Consider the following 19,286-nt stretch of genomic DNA (forward strand, 5'->3'; position numbering starts at 1 on the left):
GGTTTCGGTTATTGTAACTAACAGAAAGTAGGGGGAGGCGGCTATTGAGACAAGTACTTGAATAGGTACCTGCCTGATCAACAGATGGAGGGTCAGGATCAACCGAGAAGGGTTATATAATGTAAAGACTTATGCGCCAAAAAGGGGGGGTCGAAAACCAGGGTACCCAAAAAAGGGAGAGGAAGAATAAGAACATGAAGCTTCATGGACAAGATCCACGGACAACCTTAGCTCGTCTCTGAGTGTCCACCATGAGTACCATGATCAACTACCGTCCAGTGACCAAGGCCTAGCCTTTCAAACCCACACTCTACAAATTATATTATTTGGGCCATTAACGTGCGAACCCAACATCATTTTGGGGTCGTTACAAATTGAGTCCTTACAATTATTATTTTGACTATTATTTTTAGTATTAATATTATTATTTGGATTCTCAGCGGAAAAAAAAAATATATATATATATATATATAATAAATTAACGATAATTTCGAAACGGTACATCGGTACTAATTGGTACTGTAGGGCCCAATAATTTATGGGCCAGGCCCATTTACTCGTGGGGACTCTAAAGGCCCCAGCCGAGGAGGGCTATGGCCCAAGCTCAATAAATATAAAGCACAAGATAGCCTTAAGATACAGCCGAGGACAGTTCAGTCCTCGGCAGACCCAAAATCCCACCGAAAAGAGGGGCAAAAACGGTATAGGACTAAATTTGAAAGAAAATCTAAAAATATCCAGGGAAAGCTACCCTTACTGCCATTCAATACTCTGCACCTAACAGAGCTGTATTTTTCGGCTTTTACAACCACCCCCAACGACTTTAGGTATGGACTGATGGGACAAGTATCAGTCTTGGAAAGGTTGACCCTACACGTGGACGAAGGACAGCGAATGCAGGCTAGTACAAAAGGAAAAGTAAGTAATCTACAGAAGGGACTAGGGAAAATGGCCAAAAACCAGAGCCTCCAGGAGAAAGACTCCAGGGGTGAAGACAACTTAACCATGTATGAACACCATGAAAAACCCAACGCCTAGCCTTTCAAACCCACGCTCTACAAATGATATTGTTTGGGCCTTTTTACGTGCGAACCCAGCACTGTTACGGTTCGTTACGAATCGTGTCCTCACAATTGGCGCCGTCTGTGGGGAAGGCCTGAGTCCTGGCACTGATGGTGGGTTGATACCTTCACATCGTTTTTAGTAGCTGGATATAGTGTTTTAGGGTAAAGTCCCATTAGGGGCTACGTTTCTTCACTAGGGGCTGCGCTTTGTAGCGTAAATCGCTTAGATGGTTCTAGGGGCTTGGCCGGGGAGCTGATTCCCCTGAAGCCAAGGTCCCACGCCAAAAACTAGGTTTTGAACAGAACCAAGGTATTGTATGGTCCTCGGACTCAAACCTATGGGGAAACCAACTACTTGGATGAGAAAACTAGGTTTTGGACAGAACCAAGGTATTGTATGGTCCTCGGACTCAAACCTATGGGGAAACCAACTACTTGGATGAGAAAAACTGAGTTTTGGACAGAACCAAGGTATTGTATGGTCCTCGGACTCAAACCTATGGGGAAACCAACTACTTGGATGAGAAAACTGGGTTTTGGACAGAACCAAGGTATTGTATGGTCCTCGGACTCAAACCTATGGGGAAACCAACTACTTGGATGAGAAAAACTGAGTTTTGGACAGAACCAAGGTATTGTATGGTCCTCGGACTCAAACTTATGGGGAAACCAACTACTTGGATGAGAAAACTGGGTTTTGGACAAACCAAGGTATTGTATGGTCCTCGGACTCAAACCTATGGGGAAACCAACTACTTGGATGAGAAAAACTGAGTTTTGGACAGAACCAAGGTATTGTATGGTCCTCGGACTCAAACCTATGGGGAAACCAACTACTTGGATGAGAAAACTAGGTTTTGAACAGAACCAAGGTATTGTATGGTCCTCGGACTCAAGCCTATGGGGAAACCAATTACTTGGATGAGAAAACTGGGTTTTGGACAGAACCAAGACATTGCATGGTCCTCGGACTCAAGCCTATGGGGAAACCAACTACTTGGATGAGAAAACTGGGTTTTGGACAGAACCAAGGCATTGCATGGTCCTCGGACTCAAGCCTATGGGGAAATCAACTACTTGGATAAGAAAAACTGAGTTTTGGACAGAACTAAGGCATTGCATGGTCCTCGGACTCAAGCCTATGGGGAAACCAACTACTTGGATGAGAAAACTGGGTTTTGGACAGAACCAAGGCATTGCATGGTCCTCGGACTCAAGCCTATGGGGAAACCAACTACTTGGATGAGAAAAAATGGGTTTTGGACAGAATCAAGGCATTGCATGGTCCTTAGACTCAAGCCTATAGGAAAACCAACTACTTAGATGAGAAAAAGATTGAGTTTCGTAAGGTTGGCTACTTAATAAAAATTCTAAGTTACTTAATCCTCGGCTCAAATACTGTAAAAGGATAATGCCAATAAGAGTGTTAAGAAGATAGTGAAACGCCCCACTATTCAGTAGCCTAGGAGGGCTGTTCATTTTTCGGGTGATATGTCTTCGGATGGTTACTTACTACACCGCATCGAGCATTCAGTTATCATTGCGGCTAGTTTTGGGGTAAGTATCGTTTTTCACAGGTCGGCATGGTTGTGCCAAACAACTCTATTAAAGTTATGGTGATATCCCTTTCTTAGCAAGTATTTTGGCCCTAGGTGTCATTGATTCAAATGCTATATTATTGTGCCGAACAGTACTTGCAAATTCGTAATAGCGCCCTTCTCTTTGATAAGGGGTTAGGGCCCCAAGTATTGTACTCTAAGGTCGGCGGTATTGTGCCAGGCCGACTCAGTAAGTTCATCATAATGTCCTTTCTTTTCTTGCCTAATGGGAGTTTCAGCCCTAAGTATCATTTGTTCGATTCAGTATTATTAAGCCGGAATATTTTTATAAACACAGAGCAAGATCTTTTTATTAACTGGGACTTTGGTCCTAGACGTCGGCCACGGTTTAAAAATAAAAAGAATTCACAAGATTGTATGTCTATGCATTACGTTATCATTTCGGAAATATAAAGATAGAACATGTGAAGTAAAGTGATAACAATTTTTATTAATATAAAGATGTATTACAACGTACAAATAGGGGCTTAAACAAGCCTATACAAAAGGTGGATTGCCGAAACAATAAAAAAAAAAAACAACAACAGCAATACAGATAAGTAAACAGTCAGATGCCTTTTTAAACTCGTCTCCGAAATCCTTCCAAACTCTGCCTCAGTAGCGCCCATATTGAGAGAAGGACCTTCTTCAGAAGAAGATGGAGGAGATGAATGAAGAAGATGGAGGAGATGAATGAAAAGAAGGAGGAGAAGAAGAGGGAAGAGATGAAAAGAAAGAAAAGGGAGCAAAAGAGGGAGAAGGAAAAGCACCAGGATGGATCTGGTGGTGGAAAGAAGAAGAAAGAGAGGCAAAATGAGGCACCAGTGAACAAAGAGAGGAAGAAGCAGGGGCATTTAGTCTCTGCCTCAGTCCTGACTCCTAACATACTGGTACCATATTAGATATGCTCATGAGAGAACGGTTGGTACTGATAATGGGTGTCCTCGGCTCAGTCACGCTGAAAGTATGACGTGACGAGCCCCTGCTTCGGATTTTGGCTGAAAGGAAAGTGAGACAAATCTTGAGTCTCCGCCATCCTTGCCCTGACCGAGCCATTTCGAGTTTTATTAGAACAGGGTGTTTTTGGGAGGGGTATGGTTCCTTCATTGCTTATTACTATGGTGAACGTATCGCAACTTAAGGTATAACCAGAGGGTAAAAGTAAACTCTAGGAGGAATCTAAGGGTTTCAGATTTTGGGGGGGATTAAAGGGGTTCATGTATGGGAGAAACAACTCTCGCATTTTCTTTTTATATGAGGGGCTAAGCGGAAAGTACTTAATATGTTCAGATCTCCAAGGAAATCTGCAAACAAGAATATGCCCGTTCCGCTTCTCCACGCCGTCAATAACCATTAAATCTGAAAGGTCTCGTAAAGGGAAACTATTAAAGACACGCTTTGGATAGCCAAACGGCATGAGCGCGTCGTGAATAAATTAGGAGGAACATCTCGTAGACCGGTACATTTCTTGGGCAGGTGGAGAACCGTCAACATCAATGAAAGGCTGAATTAAATGAGCCATAATAAAGGCTCGGTATTACCAAAACCCCCCTTTCCAACCAAGAGGTCGGATAGCAGGGTTTTGAGGGGCTATTGTGGGGTCCAATAATTTATGGGCCAAGCCCATTTACTCGTGGGGAGTCTAAAGACCCCAGCCGAGGAGGGCTATGACCCAAGCTCAATAAATATAAAACACAAGATAGCCTTGGGATACAGCCGAGGACAATTCAGTCCTCGGCAGACCCAAAATCCCACCGGAAAGAGGGGCAAAAACGGTATAGGACTAAGCTTGAAAGAAAATCTAAAAATATCCAGGGAAAGCTACCCTTACTGTCATTCAATACTCTGCACCTGATAGAGCCGTATTTTTCGGCTTTTACAACCACCCCCAACGACTTTAGGTATGAACTGATGGGACAAGTATCAGTCTTGGAAAGGTTGACCCTACACGTGGACGAAGGATAGCGAACGCAGGCTAGTACAAAAGGAAAAATAAGTAATCTACAGAAGGGGCTGGGGAAAATGGCCAAAAACCAGAGCCTCCCAGCCCACCTCCAGGAGAAAGACTCCAGGGGTGAAGACAACTTAATCATATATGAACACCACGAAAAACCCACCGCCTGGTGACCAACGCCTAGCCTTTCAAACCCACACTCTACAAATGATATTATTTGGGCCTTTTTACATGCGAACCCAGCACTGTTACGGTTCGTTACGAATCGTGTCCTCACAAGTACTGATATATTTCATTTTTTTGATCAAATTGAAACAGTCTCGGATATAGTATTGACTCTCTTGAATAAAACTACCACAAATTTTACTATAAAAATCCTACAAACTAATACAATAATGAATGTGATTTGTGACATTTTAGAAAGATAATAAATAATTGTTTAAATTATTTTTTGTGTGATTGATGACATATCAATTTATAAATTCAATGGGCGAGGAATTTTCTTTTATCAAGAATTTCTATTATGCCAAACTTTAAAAAATATTTTTCAAAAAAACATGTTTCATCAATACCTTGCCATTAACATTTCTAATGGGAACGTTTATAATTTAAATCCTCTCTTATGTCTTATCAAAAAAAAAAAAAAAATCCTCTCTAATATTTAATATATATATATATATATATTTTAAATCTTGGACAAGTACATAAAATAAAGAGATTTAAGTCCATGATAATCAAGTAACCTATCTTTATCAAAAGAAAATGTAAAATAAAACAGTGCATGGTGCATACTCAATATCTTTCTGTGTGGCCCCGAACCCATCCCAGAGGTGGGTTTTAGTACCTCCATGGGATAGTTCTACATAAAAAAAATTAAAATAAAAAAATAAAAAAAACACCAAAAAAAGAAACTCTTGCCACAAATATAAATCAAAAAATGCATAAAAAGATAGCTTTTTGTGTTATGCGTGGCACCGCCTGATTGGATTTGGATAGATAGTCATCTTATCCACCCGATTCCATACTTCCATGCCTAAACCCCACTGATGCAAGATTAAGTTTTAATTTATAGCGTTTATTATTGCTAATAACTCTTTATCGTCAAAAAAGTTTCAACTTATAACCTATTTATTATTTTTTTTCCATCACTTTCAGCTTAAATTATGAGATTAAAAGTTGTGAAAATTATTGCAATGTAGAACAGAAGCACGTCTTTTAGTTCCAGCTACTTTCTTATAAAAGCCAGACACTGAACTCGTGGACTTTGTTACTGTCACAATCTTTCTCACACACACAGAGACCAGAAAGAGAGACTAAAACAGTAGTATTATGGAGAAGGAGAGCACAGAGAATCGGAAACAAGCTAGGATAGCCATAATGGAACTAGCCAACATGATCAGCGTACCCATGTCCCTAACCGCCGTCGTACGCCTCAACGTCGCTGATGCCATCTGGCAAGGCGGGTCCAACTCACCTCTCACCGCCTCTCAGATCCTGACACGTGTCCTCCCCTCGGGTCACCAAGGGGACCCGGAGAATCTCCAGCGCATCCTCCGCATGCTCACCAGCTACGGTGTGTTCGCGGAGCACCTTATCAAAACCCCGGACTCCGACGCCTCGGAGAGACAGTATTCTCTGACCGAGGTTGGGAAAGCTCTTGTCACGGACAGCGAGGGATTATCCTATGCTTCGTTCGTGCTACAGCACCATCAGGACGAGCTGATGAGAGCGTGGCCGTTGGTCCACGAGACTGTGGTGGACCCCACTTTGGAGCCATTTGTGAAAGTCAACGGTGAGCCTCCGTACTCGTACTATGGGAAAAGGCCGGAGATGAACGGTTTGATGGTGAAAGCTATGTCCGGTGTATCTGTGCCGTTCATGAAGGATTTTTTGGACGTCTATGATGGGTTTGATGGAGTGACAACACTGGTTGATGTGGGTGGGAGTGCAGGAGATTGCTTGAGGATGATATTGAAGAAGCATCCTCATGTTAAGGAGGGAATCAACTTTGATTTGCCGGAGGTCGTTGCCAAAGCACCCATCATTCCCGGTAAGAATTTGCTCTTTCTTCACTTGTTTTATTGATTCAATTGCTTCTTCTTTTTTCTTTTTTTTTTTTTAAATTCCTCTCTCTCTCTCTCTCTCTCTCTCTCTCTCTCTCTCTCTCTCTCTCTCTACGTTGAAATCTTAAAATCTTATCTTTTTTTTTTTATTTTTTGGAAAATGAAAAGATTGGACTTCATTATGTTAGCAACCATTTTTTTTTAATTGAGTTTTAATCTATAACGGGCACTTCTGATAATTGTGTTTTTTATCATCAAACTAAAATATTAATCATTTTCTAGTATTAGTGGAAATTAAATTTCAAATCTCTTATTATGTTAACAATATCTTTAATATGAGTAATTTCATAATTGTTGAAATAGTTGACTTTAGTCTTGGACACAATTTACATTCATAGATCCTATTGATTTTTTTTTTATCATTCAAACAATCCACTAATTGTAAAATATTTTATGGAAAAAAATTGTGTTCTAAATAGATATCAAAATTATGATAATGAAATATTTATAAGGAAAAAGTTTAGCTCCAGTATAAAACCATCTTTTTTTCATCTTATTAGGTGTGGTGATAGAAAAAAGCATTTATACCTAGTTTTAAGTCACTTGACTTTTTTAGTAAGTCATGTGATTTATTTAAATAATACACATGAATATTTTTATAAATAACTGCATATTGAGTTAAAGGAGATAGCTTAAAACTGATATGGAGCTAAATTTTGTCCAAATTTAATCGAATTATTTCTAAATGAATTGGTAGGATTATAGGGTTTTTAATGTGGAGTTAGTTTAAGAATTTTAAGTAGATATTAATTTAGAATTCGAAATCTATTGAGTCCGTTAGTGATGGTTTTTTTTAATCATTAATTCACTAATTAAAATATAAATGACCTTTTCAAGTCTCTTGTTTGTTTGGTCATTATTTTAATAGAAACTCACTTTCTTTTTTTTGAGAAACCTGCATCTGAATTAAATTATTGAAATCAGTCAAAATCGGCTAAAAGTACATCACTGACTTATGGTGGAACATTCTTCATCCACACAGAGAACTCATCAATATGTCTCGCAAGTTTAGCTAAAGAATGAGCTACTGAGTTACCCAATCTACGTGTGTGAGAAAAGGAAATACAATTGCATGAATGTAAATAGTGCTTAATTGAGGAAATTAAATGGCCAAAAGAAGAAAAGGATTCCTCCTCTTTTCTCAAAGCTGAGATGACCACCTCTGAATCTCCCTCGACAATAAAAGAGGGTAGGTTGAGGTCCATTACTAGTGTGATGGCTCGGACTGCTGCTAATGCTTCCACTTCATCAGATGAGGATGGGAGCTGAATTTTTTCTACTAAGGAGGGTTTTACTTTCCCTTGAGAGTCATGGACAACCATTCCCATTCCAGCTTCTCCCTTGTCCTTAAATACCGCTCCATCAAAATTAATCTTAAGATGTGGTGAAGGAGGAGGCTCCCACTTAACTGGTTGTCTTTGAGGCTGTGGCAGAAGGATAGGAACAACTGGTTGTACCTGCTTGAAATCTTGGAGCATCTGTTTGGCCGCCGATGTGACTTGTGTGAGTGGATACGGTTGGTTGCTTGTTCTAAGCTGGTTGCGCTGAGACCAGATTGTCCATGCCAAAGCTGCAAAAAGCTCCGGTTTTGTGCCATTCTCCAACACAAAACATGCCAACTCATAGAAGTTTGAGAATTTTTTTGACCTGCAAAATAGCTATAACGAGTCAGCTTCCTAAATGGCCGAAAGTGCAGCACAGTCTCACAAAGCATGGAACCCGTCCTCTGCTCTTAAATTACAGTGGCAGCAAATATCTTCAACCAAGACTTTCTGGCGCATCAAATTGGTCTTCACTAGTAAAGCTTCCTTACACGCCCTCCATAGGAAATTTTTTCTTTATTCGGCACCGAGAGCCCCCATATTCGACGCCAAATGTTTGGAGAATCAGCTTGAACCTGATGAGAAGGCTGTGGACCAGTTTTTTCTTGAACAAGGAACCTGTAACCCAACTTTACCACATACATTCCATTAGGAACATGGGGCCATATGAGTTTGTCTTCAACATTGGTGGGGCTAAAGGGGATTTTCAGTATGAGTTCAACTTCCAAAGGAGCAAAGAAACCAACCACAACATCCCTATCCCAGCTTCAATTTATTGGGTTAATGAGGTAGTTTACTGTAGCTTCATGTAGGCCATCAATGACTGGAGATAAGACCCTAGGATGCTCTAAACTTGGCATTCATGGGTAATCCCATATCTTAATAGATTCTCCATTCCCCACTCTCTAGCATGCCCCTTTCCACAACACCTCCATTCCCTTAAGTAAACTACTCCAAGCATATGAACCACTAGCACACTCTGGGGCCTCCATGAAAGAACAGTCTGGGAAGAATTTACCTTTAAAGACTTTGTGGAAAAGAAAGTCTTTATTGTGCAGGAGATGCCAAGCTTGTTTGGCTAGCAAGGCGTCATTGAAGAGAGCCAAATCTTTAAAGCTCATACCACCATCAATCTTGGATTGTACAAGTGTCTCCCATTTGACCCAATGAATTTTTTGCCGATCTCCTCGTTGCCCCCACCAAAATTTCCAAATAAGGCTCTCTAATTCAGTACATAGCCCTATGGATAGCTTGAAGCAACTCATAGTATAGGTGGGAATAGCTTGTACAACTGCTTTAATCAGAATCTCTCTCCCAGCCTGAGATAACAATTTTTCCTCCCACCCTTGTAACTTCCTCCAAACCTTTTCCTTAATGAATTCAAAGCTGGCTTTTTTCCTTCTCCCTACAAAGGATGGTAACCCAAGATATTTCTCATACTGTTTAATCTCTGAAATCCCCAAAACTTGTTTGATATGCTCCCTTTTTTTTTTTTTTTTTTGAAGTAAGCTTACTAAAAAAGATGGTGGTTTTATTTCTATTTATTTGCTGGCCAGAACAGCTCCCATACACCTCCAAAATTTCCAAAATATTACTGCATTCCTGATCTGTGGCTCTACAAAAAAGTAGACTATCATCTGCAAAAATAAGATATGTTAGTCTAGGTCCACTTCTACATAAAGCAAAGCCCTTAATATCTCCACGGATGGCTGCTTGTACAATTAGAGCATTCAAACCTTCAATACACAGCAAGAACAGAAAAGGAGATAATGGGTCCCCCTGTCTGATACCCCGGGTTGGAGTGATCAATCCTTTTGGTTCCCCATTAATCAGGATGAAATAGGAAACAGTAGTAATGCAGGTCATCATCAGTCAAATCCATTTTTCATCAAACCCCATTTTCCTCATCACTGCCTCCAAATACACCCACTCCACTCTGTCATAAGCTTTGCTCATATTCAGTTTTATGGCTATATAATCATCCTTTCCAGTATGCCTCTGCATGTTATGTAAGGACTTAAAAGCCACCAAAATGCTATCTGAAATAAGACGACTCTTTGTGAAAGCACTCTGATTCTCAGTAATAATATTTGGTAGGATTCTTTTGAGTCTATTTGCTAAAACCTTTGAAAAAATTTTATACAAAACATTACAAAGGCTAATAGGCCGAAATTCAAAAACTAATTCCGGATTTTTAACCTTTGGAATGAGAGTAATAAAAGTATGATTAAGGTTAGCAGGCAAAGATGCAAAATTTAAAAAGTGAAGCACAGAGGAGGTGACATCCTCACCTAATAAATCCCAATAAGATTGATAAAAGATAGGGGGCATACCATTCGGACAAGGAGCTTTTAAGCGAGCCATTTGTTTTATTGCATCATGCACCTCAGAAGTTTCAAAATCAGCCACCAACTTGGCATTCATCTCTTCATTAATGATGGTGTTTATATGCTGGGTGGTATTCTCCAAGTTTGTAGGATTGGCTGAAGTAAATAATTCCTGATAATAAGCCACAATAAATTCGGCCACCTCTTCCTGGCTTTGGTACCAAGTGCCATCAACTCTCTTCAAAGAAAGGATGGAGTTACACCAAAATCTTTGAGTAGCCCGTGCATGAAAATACTTCGAATTCCTATCTCCATATTTCACCCATTGAACTTTTGATCTTTGCAGCCATATCCTAGCCTCCTTGTCCATGAGATTATTGAGTTCAAGCATTAGTTCTTTGACTTGAAAGTTTTGTCCAGACCTCATAGCATTCTTCTCAGCTTTCACAATCTCCTTCTTCTTTAATTCTAGTTCTCTCCGTATGCTGCCAAAACTCTTCACACTCCACTTCTTCAGTTTAACACCACACTTCTCAATCTTCTTTATAACTCTAATACTTGGGTCAGTAGAATCCAGCTCGACCCATACAGCTTGAATAGTATCTGAGCACCCTTTTTCAGTCAGCCACATCTCTTCGAACCTGAAAGGTTTGGTTGCAGCCGAAAAAATCAAATCCCGTGGTACTATCCAAACTGGACAGTGATCCGAAGTGAAGGAATGTAAATGGTGGACTACAGTTCCAGCAAATTTAAGCATCCACTCTCTATTAGCCAATCCCCGATCCAGTCTCTCCCACACTGAATGACCATCATTAAAGTGCTTCTTTCAAGTAAATTTAGAACCCGTAAACCCTAGATCCATAAAATCACACTCATCAATAGCATTTCTAAAGAGTTGCATCTATGCCTAGCTTCTGGTACTACCTCCCAATTTCTCCGACTGTTTGGTGATTTCATTGAAGTCTCCCAAGCAAAGCCAAGGAAGTGCCATCCTAGAGTTAAGATCGCGAAGGAGATTCCAAAACTCTATTCTTTTGTGTGTCACAGGTTCCCCATAAAAACCTGTTAACCTCTATGCTCCATCTGCTCCTTTATTAACAATAGCATCAATATGGTTTCTTGAAGACGTTTGAACTTGCAAGTCCACACTACTTTTCCAAAAGAGAGCCAAACCACCCTCTCTGTTTATTCTATCTACAAAGTGTAAATTATCAAAACCCAAATTTCTCTGTAAATCTTTTGGCCTTGCTTCATTTGCCCATGTCTCGACTAAAAACACGACAGAAGGATCTTTAGCCCGGATTAAGTCTCCAAGCTCCCGAACTGTACATGGGTTCCCAAGCCCACGACAGTTCCATGCTAAGCAACTCATTGGGACTGGCGGGACTACACAGCAGCCTCCGCCAATATAAAGTGGTCACCATCGGAATTCTGCATCCTCTTGGATGCCTGTCCAGTTTCTTCAAAATCCTTAGCTTCAATAGTACGTTTTCCTAGGGTTGGTGCATGCATGGCTGGTTCAACAGTCTAGTTCAAACGTGCCAAACGTTTCCAATTCTCAAACCTGGTTGATTCCCATCATGATCACGTGGGTTGGTAATGGGCACATGTGTATCAACATGGTTCAAGGGAGCACACCTGTCACCTACACAAATCACTTTAGCAATGCTAGACTCCCTATAAGACACATGTCCCTGAAAATCCGAGTTAGCTAGAGAAGTAGTATGAAAATCAGAATCATATTTATGTAAGTCCATGTCAATATCCTGAAGTTGGTCCTCAAAAGTGATCATTTTGCTGTGCATGTTTTAAGGCGCCACGATAGGAAAAGATCCCAAGCCAACATTATCATTACCTACATGGGAAGTTGGATGATTTGGCGCTTGAATTTTTGGGCTTACTGTATTTTGACACTCAGAGGACTGGTTTGGGTCACCTGGACTAGAAACCACCGGTTGCGGTGTCTCCTACGACTATTTGCCTACTCTCCGAACGCCTATTCCTTCTTGCCGGGCCATCATCCCCTCCGAAATCTCCTTCGGTGCGTGAGACAAAAACTAACAATTTCTTCCCTACTGAGAAAGGATCGGCCCAGAGCCACGCACCATACCCCTGCTGTTCTAGTGACAGAAAACCCTTACTGGAAAGCCAAACACTGCACTCTTTCGCATCGTGGGACACTAAACCGCACCAATAACAAAAGTTTGGCATCTTCTCGTACCAAAAGGTTACCCAGACCTCACCATCCTTACCAAGGAGGACTTTGAGTCCTCCGTTTAATGGTCTAGTAACGTTAACTCCGACTTGGGCCCTTAGGAAGTCACCACCAATTAACTCTCCGGCTTGTGTTGCTCTAGAAACTTCCCCCAAGCTTTTTCCGATCTCGTAAGCCGTCTTCTCATTTAATTTGTTCACTGGAAGCCCACGGAGTTGAACCTAGTATTTAACAGTGTGAAATCTGATACTCCGGATAAGGCTTGTACCATCATAATGAGCGAGAAGTATGAGGTGTTTGTCATATGTCCACGGTAGGGGTGACCACGGGTCGGTCCGGGTTGGGTTTGTGCCCAACCCGCAACCGACTCGACCAAGTCAGGTTCCAATTTTTCAGACCCGCTGCCGACCAGTCAGAAAATCGGATCGGATCGGACGGTTCTCGCCGGAAAGTTGTCGGGTCTCAGTCGGGGTTGATTATTTGGAAAACGGCGAGAATCCGGCCAAGAAAATATGAAAAACGGCAGTATCTGGCGAGGAAATTTTGAAAAACAGTAGAAATCCAGCCAGATCTCGCCAATCCAGCGAGATCTTGGCCATTTTCGGCAAGATCTAGCGAAATCTCGCCAGATCTAGCTTAAATCTTCCCAAAGAAAACTCAAAACTCACCAGATCTACCCAAAAAAATCTCAAAACTCGCCGAAAAAATGATGCATCGGTCGGATCGGGTTTCTCAGATTTGAGAGGAGGAGATCCAATCTCCGACCCGTTGATCTCGAGTTTTGGAGAATGAAATCCGTCGCCGACCGCCGGAGCAGTCAGTTCGGTCGGCGACGGGTCGGGTACAGTCGGTAGTGGCGGGTGGGTCGGTTCCGACTGGTCCTTGGACAGCCCTAGTCCACGGTTCAGTAGCTAGAATTCTCTCAACCTCGTTTTCATTGTCAAACACAAACAGTATAACATGGTTGCCAACATCTCGAATCTTAAAACTGTTTCGGGTTTTCCACAGAGGCTTCAGTGTTCTTCCAACCGCCTCAATATTAAGTGCTCTTCTAGTCAAGAACTTTGCTGCGAGAATCACCTCTTTATTCTCGGTATTTTCTTCATCTAAAGTAACCTTATTAGTTTCTTCCTCCAGAAGAGAAAACCTTTTCCAATCGTTGAGTATGTCCCCCATAATCGTTTGTTGAAGGCGCTTCTGTGCAATAGAAAGAGAAAGAAGTTTATTGTTTCCCACCCCAAGAACGGGAACCCACTAGCCCTACTGTCAACCGTGTCAACAGCGGGGAAGATTATCACTCCTTATAGAAACTCACTTAATTATATATAAATTATTAATTCAAATCAAGGGGACGGTGGTGATGCTAAGTTACATATAATATAATTTAATATTAAAAGTACACGTACATAACGTGATAGCCATATTATTATAAATTCTTTTAAATGGTGATATGATTTAAGTCATTATATTTTATTATTGAATTTTATCACATTCAATGAAGTGTCACCAAACATTGAATCTGTTTTATAGGCTAATTCGAACAGTCGTCTTTAATAAAAGTTCCTTGTATTTTTTCTCAAATAATTTATTATTGATTTTTATCACATAGTCTGAATGAAAGAAGCGTCACCAATGACCAAACATTAAATTTGTTTTATAGGCTAATTTGAACAGTCGTCGTTAATAAAAGTTCTTTGTATTTCTTCTCAAATAAAATAAAAAATAAAAAAAAATTAACTCCTCGATAAGTGGTGCAGTTGCTCTGCGTCATTTTTTACTTTCTTTCTTTTATACATTAACTGGGGGAGATATATAGGAGTTGACAAGGGTCTTTGGTTTGTCTCTGACTGATTTATTTTCTCAATGGACGTTAGAAATATCAAATATGAGCCAAAGTTCGGGAATAGAAAATAAATAAAAGGGAATCTGCACTAGAGGAATTGTTAGCAGATATTCATGCCTAAATATAACTATTAGGATCATGACAAAACATGGGAAATTAATATATAATGAGTACATAAAATAGGCATTTTATATACATATATATATTTACCTATGTATGTATTTTTTTTTTTTTAATTCTTGTTTACTACTGTACAAACAAAATAATTTGAAAGATACATTTTTTTTTTTTTTTTTTGTAATTAAAAGTATAAAACACATATCACATATTATATTTTATGATTTTATCATACTTTTTTATTTGAGAAACACACACACACACATATAGGGGAAGGGGGATGAGATAAGGGAATACACTCACACGCCAACACGAAAACTGCATGCGGCAGTTAGTGTCATGGAGCAAGTAATAAACCCCTTCTCAATATCATACCTTCATACTTCATACTCCAATTTTACTAAAATTTATTAATTTTATTGGCATTATAATTGATAATTGTGTTAAGTATTTTTTATTATTGATAAGCTTCGCACCGAGTAAATTTTGAACTCACAACCTCACTCTCCAAAAAATTATTATGGGATAATGAAGTGTCTGTTAAGCTATATATATTGCTTATTAATTAGCAAAGTAATATTATTATATACAATATCAATATCTTTTGATTCCATGGTTTACTATATTTATATTAAAAATCAATATTATATATTTTTATCATAATCTTAAATGATTTTTTCTTTAGTCTATTACTGTAATATAATTATTTAATTTGGATGATTAGATTTAAATATATATATAAGCATATATATATAATATTTTAAATTGAAAATCAAACTCTTTTAAGTTTTAGTATATGAGAAAATAAATAATTTTGTTTTGTATTGTAATTGAAAAAAAGGGTAAAAAACTAAACCGAAAGAAACTTGTACCTATTCTATATTATATTATCCTATCTCATATATTATAATAATATAATGAAATGTGTACTTATTCTTTATTAATATTATCAGAAATGGTCCAACTCTACAACCGCTACCCTCATGGAAAAAAGTAAATTCTCTATCCATTCTAAATCTTCCACTTTATTCTTCACAAATTGCATTACGTCATGTTTAATTTATTTTTTTCTCATTTTAAGCTTTAGTTATTTTATAAAATATGCATAGCCCTCGCTAGCTCTAATTGCGTCACAAATCTCCAAGCCCATTTGAGAAGTAGTTAAGGTTTGCATCCCAAGCCAAGAAGAGTTGAGACCAGAGAATGAATAGGATTGGTATAACTTTGAAGTTTCAGAATTTGAATTTTCTCTTCTAAATTTTGGGAGTGTTTAAATTTTACACCCAAAAGTTTCAGAATTTGGAGTATAAAATTTAAATTCTAAAATTTCAGAGTATAAAATCTAAATATCCCTAAATTTTAGGGATGTAATTTATAATTTACCCTAATTATTATAAGAAATTGTTACAAGCACCAATGACACACATCAAAATTTTCGCACCGTATTGTTTTTGTATTGTGGTGGATTCCAGGTTAGGCAAATTCCTATGATAGAGGATGTGAAAATTCGGTACATTTTTACCTGTTAACACTACTCATATTTTTAACTTCACTCTTATTAGTTCATCATGATGTGACGCTAATTTTTATTTTTTAAGATAAAGAGTTTTAGAAGAGTTGCCATTTTACAATACCAGCAGCTATGCGTTGTATTTCCTATATCAAACATAGGTGATGGTTCGGCGCTAGGCAGTGGGGAGAGGGGAGGTAGAAATCCAATCATATAAACCCCCCCCCCCACAAAAAAATCATTATCATTAATAAATTACTCCACAAAGGTTTTGTATTTGAATTGACACATTTTCATATACAAAATGCAAAGACTTTATACCTGAATTGACACATTTCTATATATAAAATGCTTGAAAATTTAAGGAAAAAAGAATTTGAGTTGCGAGACTAATAACGTAATGTAATTATCTCTATTATAAAAAAAAAACATATTACTCGAACAGTATTTTTTGTATCATGTTTAAAGTTTAGAAATAAATAAATAATTAGTTTAGAAAAATAAAAGAACTCACCTTTTGTTTTTTCTTGTCGTCCTGTCTTTTCACCAATAAGCTACCACCAAACTCAAATAATTCGGCTGAACATGTCAGGCCATAATTACTCAATTATATATATATATATATATATAAGTAGAATAACATATTCTTTTCAAAAAAAAAAAAAATGTAGAATAACATATTACTCGAACCGTAATTTTTGTCTCATGTTTAAAGTTTAGAAATAAATAAATAATTAGTTTAGAAAAATAAAAGAAAAACTCACCTTTTGTTTTTTTGTCGTCTTGTCTTTTCACTCAAAAAGCTGCCACCAAATTCAAATAATTCGGCTAAACATGTCGGGCCATAATTACTCAAAAAAAATTTTAATATATATGTAGAATAATTTTAGAACCACATGAAATTTTTTTTTTTTTATTATAGTTATTTTACGTGATAGGTTCTGACTGTAATTGATTTTTGGTTAATTTCACATATACTTATAACTTATTCTTTATTATTTATAGTCTATCACATAAATTATAATATTTTATGTGATGAATTTTTAGTTCAGTTTCTTGTTCTCATGTTAGGAGTTTGCTCTTGATTGTATAATTTTTGCGTAAAAAATTATTTATCTTTTTTGTAAAATATTATGTATTGTTTTTGTGATACTAAAGGTCCGTTTGGTAAAGAAATTTGAGTAATGTTGTTTATATTTTTTTAAAATACGTGTGAGTGAAAAAGTATATAAAAATACATGTAATATTGTTTAAAAACTAAAAATATATATTTAAGATGCCCTACCAAACAAGACCTAAATTTTTTTTATTTAATCCTATAAAGTAAAATATTCCATGTGATGGTGACAACCATTCCACATGGTTAATGACAGCCGTCACTGTTTGTTTGTTTGTTTTTTTTTTTTTTTTTAATTATCATTTTTTTTTATTATATATAAGTAGAATAGTTTTAAAACGGCCTAAAAAATTATAATTTTTATCATAATTATTTTGTAGGATAGATTGATTGACTTTAGGTTAATTTCATGTAGGCCTATAACTTATAAGCCCGATTTGGATAGTACGTTCATGTTCACGTTTGTAAAGTTTGTGCATTTTCAGCTTCCTTTTTTTTTTTTTTTTTAAGACAAGCGCCTAGTACATCAAGGCATATAAACAATAAAAAAAAGAGTGAACAGTAATTTTTCATACATTTAAAAATTATTTTGCTACAGTATTTTTAATTTTCAGCAAAATAAGTTATATTCAAACAGACCTATAATTTATCACATAAATTATAATTTTTTATGTGAAGAGTTTCTCGTTCTCATGTAACATGTTCTGAGTTTGCTCTTGATTGTATAATTTTTGTGTCAAAAATTTTTTTTTTTTTTTTTGGTGACATTAAGTTATTTATTTATTTATTTAACCCTATGAAAGGAGAATATTCCACGTGATGGTCACTTTTTCCGCCACTAAAATTACTTGATGGTAACGTGTGAATACCATTCCACATGGCATATGACAGCCGATCATTGTTTGTTTTGGCAGGCGTGACCCACGTTGGTGGTAATATGCTCAACTCTATTCCGGCTGCTGATGCTATCTTCATGAAGGTCTGTATGTTGAAAAACTCTTTCCCTCTCATATATAATGCCCAAAGTGAAAATCTCACATATTAATGGTCCCATACAGGGGCGGCGCCACCTTAAGGCTGGGAACACCCGACCTGAATTTTTTATATATATATATATATATATATATATATAATAATTTAATAAATTTTATTTGTCTTTCCTTCAAAAAAAAATTTGATAACACCCTCAGTTTTTTTTATGCCAATAAAATTAAATTTTGCTCCATAATTTGTTCTACATTTAGTAAATGAATAATTGCTTGGTTATGTACATTGAAAGAGACGTAACTTGTAGCATTGATAATGAGACTATCATGCAATAATTTCAAAATATGAAAACTCGTAGAAGGCAATTGTAAATTTTATGTATTTACGTGTTTTTTTATTGTTATTGTTGTTAATATATGAATTTCTCTTTTTATTAAATTATATAATTTATACTTCTTAAAGAGCAACCTGAACAAAATTTCTGGAGCCGCCACGTCTCCCATAAGTGAAAATTTCTGTGTTTGATAAATGTATCTATTCTATTGTCTCACATGTAACGGGTCCTATAAGTAATCATGAAATTCATTCTAATCACGTCTCTGTTTACTGGAGTATGATCTTCTTTTATAATCTTAAGAATTATAATGTTGTTTGACCTTATTATTTGGCAGTGGACCTTGGAGATATGTACAGACGATGAATGCAAGTTGATTATGGAGAATTGTAACAAGGCAGTTCCAGTTGGAGGAAAGTTGATTCTTTGTGAGCCAGTGCTGCCTGAGCAGTCTGATGAGAGTCATATGACTCGTGCACTCTTAGAAGGAGACATCTTTATCATGACTGTCTATAGGACCAAGGGTAAGCATAGGACTGAAGAAGAATACAGGCAGCTTGGTCACTCAGCTGGTTTCAAACATTTCCGGCCATTCTATCTCAATGATTTCTTTACTATTCTGGAGTTCCAAAAGTGATGAGTTACTTAGTGAACTCCACCTGTATCAAAGAAAATGTCTGCCATATAAGTGACTAGTGGTCATTACTAAAAAAATAAAAACTAAGGCATCTTCTTCATCACTCAAATTGTACTAGTCTTTGATGGCCGAATCGCA

The 19,286-nt window shown here is 37.5% G+C and overlaps 1 protein-coding gene across 1 annotated transcript; it reads left to right on the top strand.

Moving 5' to 3' along the window:
* The first annotated feature begins 5,789 nt into the window (after positions 1 to 5,789).
* Positions 5,790 to 19,286, top strand: LOC115953091 (caffeic acid 3-O-methyltransferase-like). The gene is made up of 3 exons (XM_031070576.1): positions 5,790 to 6,666; positions 18,105 to 18,169; positions 18,849 to 19,286. The coding sequence occupies exons 1-3, from the start codon at positions 5,946 to 5,948 to the stop codon at positions 19,146 to 19,148; spliced, it is 1,086 nt and encodes a 361-aa protein (XP_030926436.1). The 5' UTR covers positions 5,790 to 5,945; the 3' UTR covers positions 19,149 to 19,286.

This window comes from Quercus lobata, chromosome 7, assembly GCF_001633185.2.
Source record: "Quercus lobata isolate SW786 chromosome 7, ValleyOak3.0 Primary Assembly, whole genome shotgun sequence".
Taxonomy (NCBI): domain Eukaryota; kingdom Viridiplantae; phylum Streptophyta; class Magnoliopsida; order Fagales; family Fagaceae; genus Quercus; species Quercus lobata.